Here is a 10485-nt window from a genome sequence, read left to right as displayed (position 1 = left end):
GGCCACCAAACGCCCATGTCTCGCAAGACCAAAGCAAGTACCCGGACAGCAACCCTCCGAACCGGACCTTGGACACAGCGACACCCGTCGCTCCTCCCGTAAGTCCCGTCCACATGACTTTCCGGACAGCCCGTCCCTGACTCTATCCACGACGCAGACCTGCTACTTCGGAATATCCTGGTACGCTGCACATGCTGACTGTCTGCTCCATCTGACTCGACCCACACGCACCAGGACGACTCGCACCTCGCACACGCGAACAAGAACCGCGCCGACCCGGACCCGCGGACGCTGCGGCACCCGCCGCTCCTTCGTAAGTCCATTCCATCCGCACATCTCTCCATCGCCCGTCGCTCACGCTGCTTCCCGCACAGAACGCGTTCATCGCCTCGCAAGCAGGTAAGCACGCACTCGCCGGACTCGCATCCGCCTCCTCTCCTCACGTTGCGGTCGCGGTCAGGCTGCCCGGGCTGATCAAGACCGAAGGGATGGGCCTGAAGGGGGTTTGGGGTAGATGGTGATAGCGTAGGGAAGAGGATATTGGATTAAGGATTACGTAGGTAGAAGGCACGGCGAGGGAGACCGTGAGTGATGCGACGCTGCGCAGCTGGTGAGGTCCCGAGCGCGCCTGAGGTTGCTGAGGCGCATGCATGCATGACCAGCGGCGCACGACCGAAATGAGTGCGCTACACGATGAGTGAAGGTCTGGCCTCGAACAGAGCGGCGTGGACCGCCCAAGTCGGTATGAGTGTTCGCCGGCACTGACGGACGCGATAACCGGCGAATAAGAGAAGGCGCAGCGGGGTACGCGTCCTCCCAGCACGCACCATTGCGCATTTCTCGGCCGCGTGTCGCAGACATTCGACTGGCGTATGAATGTGGCATGCGAGCGCGCAAGGGGCTCGTCGCAGTGACGACGCACGGGGGAGACGTTCGAAAGCGTCCAGCCTCGGGACCCTGCGGTCTCGCCTGACTCGGATTGCTCTCGCGTCCTCACGTCGGTGTTACGCTAAAAAGCCGTCCGGAGAATGAAGAAATATGTTGCTTTGAATGTGAGTAGTACAAAGAAATCATGAGAGTGGGATCAAAGGATGCAAGATATCATACCTCAGAACCATACGTCCCGTCCAGCACCGCCTCGTCCAACGGTGCCTCGACACCCGTAGCGATGAAGGCCCGCCGCCGCACGTTATAGACTGGCGAGTCAGCACGACGACGTGCTTCTGCGAGGCAACGCTCGACGATGATTGTCTTCTTATCGTCGTACCAAGTCCGCACCGTGTTCGTCTTCAGCTCGTTGCCGTCCAGCACGCCGTCTCGAAATCCTGGCCATCATCGACATACAGCCGGTCCCGTGCGGCGTGCTCGGCATGCGTCTCGACGACCGCGAGTCGGCGGGTTGAGTGCCAGTGCCGGCCCGCTGCAAGGGCGAAACCCAAGACGTCCGCCCGTCTCTGCGTGTTGAGGGTGCATGGCTCCGAAGCACGTTCACGAGAGCATATCGGACGGCGGGGAGACGAACGCACGGTGCTCGAGGGGGAGCCAGAGACACGACGGTGGTGTCGTCAGCGGGGAGGGCGACGATGTGCGAAATGGCATGTCTTCGGTCCCGTACTTGTGAATGGCGTGCAGATCGGACTTTGCAGTGAGAGCGCGCAGCACCGTACTCCAGTCGACTTGTTATCACAAGCAACTGCGAGGAGCGGACCGGCCATCGGCGTGTTGGTGGTTGCCTGAATGGTGTCGACGACGGTGTGGATGGTGCGCGTGCACATAGCGTGGTGTCGTCGCAAGGCGTTGTCAAGAACGAGCACGGCGCGCGAGGTTGATGTGCACTGGGTGAAGAACAGACACGCGCGGCGGGTGCAGGTGAGTACGAGCAGCTACGGACAGTGCAGTATAGCCAGACACAGGTGAGCATCCTCTGCATGCACGAAGAGTCCACTGCAAGGCGTACCTGGTCGTGCATCGGCAAATGTCCACGGTCTTTAATACCTCGTCAACTCTGCACCACCTCCGTCGCCCTGACACAAACGGGCACCTTGTGCTGGAGAAGGCAAACAAGACGGCCTGCGCGTTTGCGACTGGGAGACCGAGCGGTCGCGGCTGAACGCACCTCTGCTGATCGCCCACCTCTTGTCCGAGAGGAGCGCGCCGAGCTCTGCGAGCTACCAGCAATGCGGAAAAGGAGGTGCTCCGACACGGCATCTAAGGTGTGCTCCGTGGGGTATCATATCATGAATCTGCACGGCAAGCATGGCGCGATATAAACTCATCCATCTCAGGGCATGCTCCTAGGCACCATCTCCCCGCTATCCTCCCCGCCATGACTCGCTCGCGCGACGAAGAGGCCACCCTTGCTGAGGAGAATGTGAACCACGTCGTCCTCCGGAGCCTTGAGGACGTCGCGGAACCCGTGGACCCCCACCTTGCTCCCGCAGACAGACCGGACAACGAGGTCCTCGACGAGAGCTATGTACAGCAGCTCGAAGACTACATCCACCATCGCGATCACCATTTGCACAAGGAGGGCTTGCATGAAAAGGAAAAGTCGGAGGACTTTTCCCTGGAACCTCTCTATATCGAGTTCGAGAAGGGCGACAAGCAGGATCCTGCGAACTTTTCTCCGGCGCGGAAGCAGGCAATCCTGCTCACCGCGTGCCTGTTCTCCGTCCTTGTCGGTGAGTGGATTGCTTCCAGCAATAAACGTATTGCATGCTGACAGCTTATTCAGCATCCTCTTCGGGATCATACGCGCTCGGTTTCACGTCAATGACGCGCGATCTGAATTGCACGGATTTCCAGGCTACTCTCGGCATCTCACTATATTGTCTTGGATTTGGTGTAGTGCCTCTTGTCACCGCGTCATTCAGCGAAGAGTTCGGTAGACAGCCATTGTATCTGTGCAGTGGGATTGGTTTCCTGCTTTTCACCATTGCTACGGCAGTGTGAGTACCGTTGTGGCTCGACTCGTAATCATCGATGCTTAAGATGATTTCAGCGGCAAGAACATTCAAACAATCCTAATAGCGCGTTTCTTTGCAGGCGCCTTTGGTTCAACGGGTTCGACCATGGTGGGCGGCACCGTCGCTGACATCTTCTCTACACGAGAGTGCGTCCCATTTCACTGGCGTGCGCTTACAACATACTGAGCGCGACGCTCCTTTGTAGACGTGGTGTAGCAATGGCTTCCTTCGCCGCTGCTGCCATCGGCGCAACCGGCGTTGGGTGCCTTGCCTCCGGCTGGATCGAGCAGAACCCGCACCTCGAATGGCGCTGGATTCAGTGGATACATGCTATGTATGGTAGTATCCTCCCTATTCTCCATGCTTCTATTCCTGAAGCTCTTTGCATTTTAGCTTCACGGGCGTGTTCGTGGTCGCTGTGCCGATTTTTATGAAGGAGACGCGTGCGTCGGTGCTGCTGGTGCGGTTGGCGAAAAAGATGCGCAAGGAAACCAGTGACAAGAGAATCCGTGCGCGTATTGAGGACGAGCGTGCGTCGCTGGGTACACTCATCTATATCTCCTGCACGCGTCCGATCTGTGAGTAGATCTTTCCCATGCGACGAAGGTGCTGTTCGCTTACGCCAAGATTCACGTGTTAGATCTGCTATTGACTGAGCCTGTGATTGCGAGCTTCACGGTGCGTTGTGAGACTTCTCTGCCTTCTAGCTCTGCTGATCACCATTTGATATGCAGTTGTGGGTCGGATTCGCATGGGGAATCCTTTACGTCATGATAGAGTGGGTCACGTTCTCCCTGATCGGTGGAATGCCAGACTGACTATAATGTCGCCTAGGGCCATTGGTCCCGTCTTCCGAACACTGCATCACTTCAACGCGGGCGAGGAGGGTTCGGCGTTCATCACCATTACGTACGTGGTCTAGCTCGACAGAGGTGTTCAACTACTCACAACTTGAACTACTCACAGGATAGGTGCCATGCTTGGCTTGTGCACGAATGTGATTCAGGAGAAGATGTATAGGTACGTCATGCTGTTGTGAATTTAAACGATGAGCTTAGCCCACAGTCGCCGTTGCACAGTAAAAACGTTGCCACTCGAGGACCAGAAGCGCGGCTGTATGCGCCAATGGCAGCCGCCATCCTCTTCCCGATTGGCATGTTCATCTTCGCCTGGTCGACGTACACTCAGGTGTACTGGATCGCTCCGGCGATCGGCATTGTTGTACGTACGCCGCCATTCCGTTGCGGACTAGCGGATCCTCACCCCTAGCTCGCTGCAGCTCATCATGTGGGCACTGTTCATCATCTACCTCGCCGTGTTCACCTATCTTGCGGACTGGTACGTACCTCTTTCAATGTCCCTACCACCTCTCCGCTCACCAATTGCTTTCGATTGTAGCTACGGCACGTTCGCGTCATCCGCGCTCGCCGGCCAGAGTCTCTTCCGGAACCTGATGGGCATGGCGTTCCCGATGTTCACGACACAGATGTTTGCCAGGCTGACGTACCACTGGGCGAACACGCTGTTCGCGCTCATCGCAGTGGTCATGATCCCGATCCCGTTTGTGAGTATCGTCCTTCGCTGTGTAGTGGGATTGCTTTGTTCATTGGTTGCTGCAGGTGTTGTTCTTCAAGGGCCCAGCGATCCGTGCACGCAGCAAGATAGCTTCGCAGGTCATGCATATCTGATGGCGAGACCGCTGTCTTGGGACAACGCTCCGTCTAACCCGAGGTGGTCGTCCCCACCTGTCATCACCAACACTAGGCGGCCGAGCGTCATGCGGGGACGCACACTAGGTTTTGTCTCCACCGCCGCTCCCATAGGAAGGATAGCAAAACTGTACACTAAGCACGCACTGATTCTTGTCGCATGGTCACATATAGATTACTAGCATTCTTGTCATGGCTGCGTTTATGCATAGAGTGGTCTTTTGGAGTAGATACCATCCAATAATGTCATCATTAGCACCGGTATCTGAAGGAGCCGGGAGAGCAGGAGGTGGTCGTGTACCGGTGAGCATCCACCTGACCCGCAGTCTCGCCTGATGTGCCGCACCGCTGAAAAATTGCACAGAGGTCAATCGGAGGCAGGCAGCTCCGTGGAGGACCCGTTGATGGAGAACCAGGGTGAGCGAGGGCCGGCTCCGCTGAATACGGAGGCGACGAGCAACAGCACTGATAGCGGCATCGCGTTCGGTGACGGGCCCATGCTCGCGAACTCTGCGTCGAGCCCGAGCATGTACATGTCGCGCCCGGAGCTCGTTTCTGTGGATACGTCGAACTCGTCGCGGAGCGCGTTCGGGCAGACGAGGCGTCCGGGTTTGTTTCGGCGGTCTGAGACGGCCCGGTTGGCGTCGGGGCTGTCGCATCTGCTGTGGAGGCTCCACCCTGGCCAGCGACGGAATACGAATGGACATGAAAACGCGAGCGCGAACGACCTCACAGATGTACGATCTTCTCCGTTCGACTCTCTGAGACCGTCGAAAGAGCAGCAAGGTACGCGCGGAAGGCCACGCAGCTGGACTATTTGCATGGGAGTTGGAGGTACCGGTCTAACGATGCGAGCATCAGCCCTTCAGTTACATAGCTCACGGTGTGTCATTTATCAGCAATTGAGAAATCGCTCACGTGGTAGCCTGGTGTGTGTGAGTGTGCGCATGCAACCGTTGAAAATGTTGGAGAGAGGGCAGTGTGCAGAGCAGGAAAGGGACGAAGAGCCCAAGGATGCTGGGTTTGTTTTCAATTTGTTCAGAGAGCACTTACAGCCGAGATAGGCCATGATTCATTGCCGACCAAACTAGTTCCATTCCAACCCCTTCTACCACCTACTAACAATCCTTAGCAGAAGTCTACCAGCATTTCCATGTTCCCTCCCTCGACCTATGCCCTTGTGCTCCTCGTGCTGCATTCATCGGCTGTCCAGGGTCGTTCTCATCTGTTTGGCATATTTCCATGTCCCCTCTCTCGACCTGTGCCCTTGCGTTCCTCGTGCTGCGTTCATCGGCCGTCCAGGGTCGTTCCCGACACCCATCTCTTTGTCCTCTTCGCTCTTCTAAGTTCTCATTGCATCACCCGCTGCATGATATCTATGGAAATCACGGACTGTTTTGCTGATTCATGCTCTTACCCCATCACAGGCCAGGCTAGTTTTCTCCACTGACGCTCCCCCATCATCTGGCCTCCTTGTGCTGTTTAATCCGCATGATGCTGCTGCAAATGACCCTTCATCGACGCCATGATAGCCGCGTCACATGATGAATGGTAAGGGCTGTCGATATCTAAACGCGAATGCTTGCCTAACTCATTAGCTTCGACGCTGAAAGACCTGCAGTCGGGCACTCTTGTTTAACAAATTAAAGATGAGTGCAAATGAAGGACTTGCCTGCTGGCAATGTGTATAACTGCATAGAATGCCGAGTGCAAAGGCCATCCATTCTAAAAGATGCGTGGTGGGCAGGGCAAACACCTCCGAAGGCCGCAGGTCACCGGGGTATGCGATCGTTTCAGATTAGGCACTGAAAATTGGCGAAGACGACCGCAGCGCGAGACTCACGCATAATTATGCTGCCAGGTGAGCCCATGCATATGTCCATGTCGTATCGGCGTAGCATGATGGCCGTGTCGAGACCCGAGTTTGCAGAGGCATAAATCGTGCAACGGTGGATTTTGAGCTGCCAAGGATGTCCATGAGATTGTGCTGTGCAGAAGACGTCATCGCATGATAAACAATCACTATGCAAACGCATATGAAATTTTGTCAGTCCGGACGGGTTTATCAGCCCAGCAATGACTAGTAGGACTCGCACTTTCATACAAAATACGTATGCTCAAGCTGCGGCCATGCATATGAAGAAGAATCCCCGGACTCCGGACTGTGGAGATGGCGATACAGAACATGAATAATCAATCTCAAGCCCACGAAACTGCGATGATGTGTGAGCAAGCGGCTGCGAAGGGAGAAGTGCGTTGATCTGGGAGTAAGTGGGCACAAGCAGCCGAGCACGCAATGGTTGCATGGCGTGAAGAAATGAGCCAACGTTGAGCCGCCAGCCAGAGAACATCCCATCCTCTCGCGCTCACGTGATGACATTGCACGTCGAGCGCCTTTGTCTCAATGCGCCCTTGACGCGTCCCAACTCAGTCATTACTACTCGCACTTTACCGGGCTCCTAAGACCGTTAGATATACCACTTACCTCTGAGACTGACTGGTGCACCGCAGCAACACGCTCACTGGTCCGACGCTCTACATTTCTTGAACTTGGAGATCTCGAGCCCGTGTAGAGCTTGCATGGTCAGGGCCACCATGACAGACACAGGTGAGCCATCCCAGCAAGGATCCGAGCTTATACAATAGGGGGAGCATGGTATGGAGGAACAGGGAGGAAAAAGCTGAGAGGGAGGAAGAGGTGCGGGGTAAAAAGTGTTCACAGGAATGGGCGTGAACAATGTGTCAGATCACTCTCAAATTTGTCATAGAGGGTGGCATTGCATGGTAGACCTCTCAGAGATGTTCTGGATGGAATCCGACTCTCATGGATGCACCGGCATCTCGTTTCATATTCTGATGGGCTGCAGTAAAGTTCGCATCAGAATATCACTGTTATCTACCATGCCGTGTCGTCTTCTTTCTTTCTGGATGACTCTGCTCAGATGCGTTGTCTGATATGATTCTCATTGATGTGAAAATCGCCGGCACAAATTGAAATTACAGCTCTTTGACTGGTTACCTATGCATCACCTGCACAGTCTTGCACAATGCTGGTCAGAGTGGCACGGGACATGGAGCTTGACAGATCATCTCATACCAGGCCGGTGTACAGCTGAGCTGTGCAGGAGATAAGCCCAAGCCTAGAGGGTGCCACCGCCACCATAGCGGGGTTCCAAATCTGACAGGTTCTCACTTCCGTTCCAGGGTAGGGTTTAATTTCAATTGGCCGCACCCACGCCGACATTGCGAACTCCGAGCTTCCTCCGGATGAACTTGTCGACCCAGTCAGCTCAGCTCGGTTCGTCGATTCTGGGCCCATCGGTGAGTGACGCGTGACAGGAAACGTTGCAGATCAGTGCGCGATCCATCAATCCGATGGCTGTCTGGTCGCGCGAAGGCAATCTCGTGGGTGCGTTTTCCCTTGATGCCCGGCCTTCTTGGTTCTTCAAGGTCTGATCATTAATATACGTACAACTTCGGATGACTTCTGGTGCATCTCAAGAGCCACAATTGGTGTTCATTAATGAACTGGCCCGAGTCTGCACGGAGGAGGCCCAACCTCGGCACATTGCACTTATTCCTCCTGCATGTACACTTACATCTGAACTGCCTTCTATTGACTCTCGTGAGACTGCTCTCGAGTCATGGACCATTCGAGAAGCTCGTTGGAGCAGTACGCAGCAAGGCGCCGAGCGCATGTCTCTACACTCGCAATGGTGATGGCTTGTGCTCGAACGAAACATCCATGCAATCGCATTCCTCACCGTGAACCATACTGCCTATGCTCTAGTCTTTCGAGTATCCGTCCTGATTTCAAGTTTGCTGAGAGTGTGCAGGTGAGCCGGTTTAGTGACCTTCTCTCGCTTACGTTGATCTGGCCCAAGGAAGTTGCAATTGCAAAATGCATGGCACCGGCAGCATTGCTTGCTGACTGTTCAGAAGACTTCTTGTGTGATATGGCATGCCTGGTGAGAACAGCTTGAGAATGGCTGGCATTATCTGCCTCCCCCTCGCATCTCCTCTCCCCTCCTCACATCTGCCTTCTCACCCCTCACATGCACATTGTCGTCTCCTCCACTCTCATTTTACACTGGTCCTGAATGCCCGCCATGGAGTCCACGCACCTCTCACTCACCGTGGCCATGTTCGGTGAGTCCCGCTCATGTCCCGTTGTTGCTGACCAATTTGTTTCCGGTAATTGTGCGGCGTGTGCATAAGCAAGCCCGACCGCATCTCCTGCCCCGGTTTCGCACCGTCTCGAACCGTAAGTGCACAGAACGATTGGTCATCTGGCTTGCGCTCACGTCTCCTGGTATATAGACACGTTCTCGCCACCTGCAATATTTTCAGCCCGTGAATCGAGCAGCGATCAAGTAGTGGAGTCCTCGTTGACAAAGCCGGTCGCATCCTCCCGCGCTCGGTCAATAATTCACGATCGCCAGTTTCGATCGCCAACGCACAACGTTATCAACATCCTCATGCGATTGAGCAGTGAAAATATGTATGAACAGTCACTAACGACTTTAGCGCGCTCGCGAGAGGAGCGCCGCAAAAGTCGGCTTGCCAGCATGAGACTGCCGAATTCGCGAGATGTACCATCGCCGTGCCTGTGTCTGACGCCACGACGGACGTGTTCCACTCACCACACTAAACGATGCGAGACCTTTCCCACCCAGTACGCGTAGCGCCGACAGCTTCAACACAGTCGTCCAGGGCTGTTACGATGCTCGGCTTTCCAACCCCATGGCCAATGCATTCGAGACATGTTCGTCGCCCAGCCCATTCTGCGGTCTTTCTATGTCGAGGTCAGGTGCCTAGTTGGCATTTCCAGCCCGAGGTTGCTCTTGACTCGGATGTTGATGCGGATACACCAACTGCAAGTTCCCGGCCCCGGCCCACCGTTTCTTTGCAAGAATCGTGTGCGTATCGCATGCCCACTTTCGGCACAATCACTCACATGCATAGCTATCTTTCAGACAGCGCGCTGCCGTTGCAAGAGTGCTTTTCCCAGGGCCATCCTGATTGTCAGCTGCCCAGCGCACGGTCGCTACGTTCACGCCCCGTCCTTCGCGCGGTCTGTCCTGTAGGTTCTCCCAAGCCCGTGTTTGGCGCTAGCCATCAGTGTTCCCAAACCGCTCTGTCCGACGGATGCGATCTTTCTGAGGCAGCACGACCGCATCACGGCATTTAGGACTCGTCTAAACGAGCCATCTCATCATATATACGTCCCTCTCCCCTCGGCCGCTGACGTGGACGCGCTCACTGCCAGTTCTCCGGCTGCAGCCAGACTGCTGCTTTGCAAGACGCTCCCTCGCCGTCTTGTGGATATCGCATGTCCACGTCTGGCGCAATCACTGACACGTCCATGTCATCGTTCTAGACGGACGCTGTGATGCCCTCATGAGGCCGGCTTGCGATGACGGGGTGCGAATCTCTCCCCGTGTCTGTCAACTCCGTCGACGACTAGCGTGATTGCCGAGGACGACCGTGAGGCTGAACCGGCCAGCGCGTGTGCTCAGTCTGTCCGCAAATTGCCCTTTCTGTACCCCCTCGAACGTCTGCGTCCGATGCAACCATCGACGCTTCCTACATGCTCAACCAACCCCAATCCAGCCTTTCAAGACAGTGCACGGTCGCTGTCTCAACGTTGAAGACCCACCCCGTCATAGCGTGGCGCACGCATGCGAGTCTCCACCCCGACCATTGACACGAACGCACTGACCGTTGCGCCCTCCCGTGCATATCGCGCCCGGGATTAGCGCAGACGAACACGCTTCCACTTCACCAGTGCCCATGCACATCTTTTCCCA

The 10485-nt window shown here is 55.7% G+C and overlaps 5 protein-coding genes across 5 annotated transcripts; 1 reads left to right on the top strand and 4 right to left on the bottom strand.

The window, feature by feature from the left end:
• Positions 1–233: 233 nt before the first annotated feature.
• On the bottom strand, positions 234–1110 carry LAESUDRAFT_733010 (uncharacterized protein). The gene is made up of 2 exons (XM_040910363.1): positions 375–1110; positions 234–313 (listed from the first exon to the last, which is right to left on the bottom strand). The coding sequence occupies exon 1, from the start codon at positions 650–652 to the stop codon at positions 440–442; it is 213 nt and encodes a 70-aa protein (XP_040757406.1). The 5' UTR covers positions 653–1110; the 3' UTR covers positions 234–313; positions 375–439.
• Positions 1111–1548: 438 nt separating this feature from the next.
• LAESUDRAFT_733009 (uncharacterized protein) lies at positions 1549–2012 on the bottom strand. The gene is made up of 2 exons (XM_040910362.1): positions 1958–2012; positions 1549–1883 (listed from the first exon to the last, which is right to left on the bottom strand). Exons 1-2 carry the CDS (start codon positions 1967–1969, stop codon positions 1566–1568), a joined length of 330 nt encoding a protein of 109 aa, XP_040757405.1. The 5' UTR covers positions 1970–2012; the 3' UTR covers positions 1549–1565.
• Positions 2013–2326: 314 nt separating this feature from the next.
• On the top strand, positions 2327–4654 carry LAESUDRAFT_667664 (MFS general substrate transporter; the record flags this gene model as incomplete). The annotated part of the gene is made up of 13 exons (XM_040905325.1): positions 2327–2681; positions 2735–2948; positions 3002–3112; positions 3172–3300; positions 3360–3544; positions 3607–3644; positions 3701–3744; positions 3801–3875; positions 3933–3986; positions 4046–4187; positions 4246–4304; positions 4365–4530; positions 4586–4654. The coding sequence occupies 13 exons, from the start codon at positions 2327–2329 to the stop codon at positions 4652–4654; spliced, it is 1641 nt and encodes a 546-aa protein (XP_040757404.1).
• Positions 4655–7486: 2832 nt separating this feature from the next.
• Positions 7487–8255, bottom strand: LAESUDRAFT_733005 (uncharacterized protein). The gene is made up of 5 exons (XM_040910361.1): positions 8170–8255; positions 7949–8118; positions 7830–7919; positions 7773–7787; positions 7487–7752 (listed from the first exon to the last, which is right to left on the bottom strand). The coding sequence occupies exons 3-5, from the start codon at positions 7917–7919 to the stop codon at positions 7702–7704; spliced, it is 156 nt and encodes a 51-aa protein (XP_040757403.1). The 5' UTR covers positions 7949–8118; positions 8170–8255; the 3' UTR covers positions 7487–7701.
• Positions 8256–8732: 477 nt separating this feature from the next.
• LAESUDRAFT_94523 (uncharacterized protein) lies at positions 8733–9206 on the bottom strand. The gene has a single exon (XM_040914884.1). It carries the CDS (start codon positions 9080–9082, stop codon positions 8807–8809), a length of 276 nt encoding a protein of 91 aa, XP_040757402.1. The 5' UTR covers positions 9083–9206; the 3' UTR covers positions 8733–8806.
• Positions 9207–10485: the final 1279 nt, after the last annotated feature.

This window comes from Laetiporus sulphureus, assembly GCF_001632365.1.
Source record: "Laetiporus sulphureus 93-53 unplaced genomic scaffold LAESUscaffold_133, whole genome shotgun sequence".
Classification (NCBI taxonomy): domain Eukaryota; kingdom Fungi; phylum Basidiomycota; class Agaricomycetes; order Polyporales; family Laetiporaceae; genus Laetiporus; species Laetiporus sulphureus.
The sequence above is the reverse complement of the archived record's forward strand: the minus strand, read 5'-3'. Positions and strand labels throughout refer to the sequence as shown.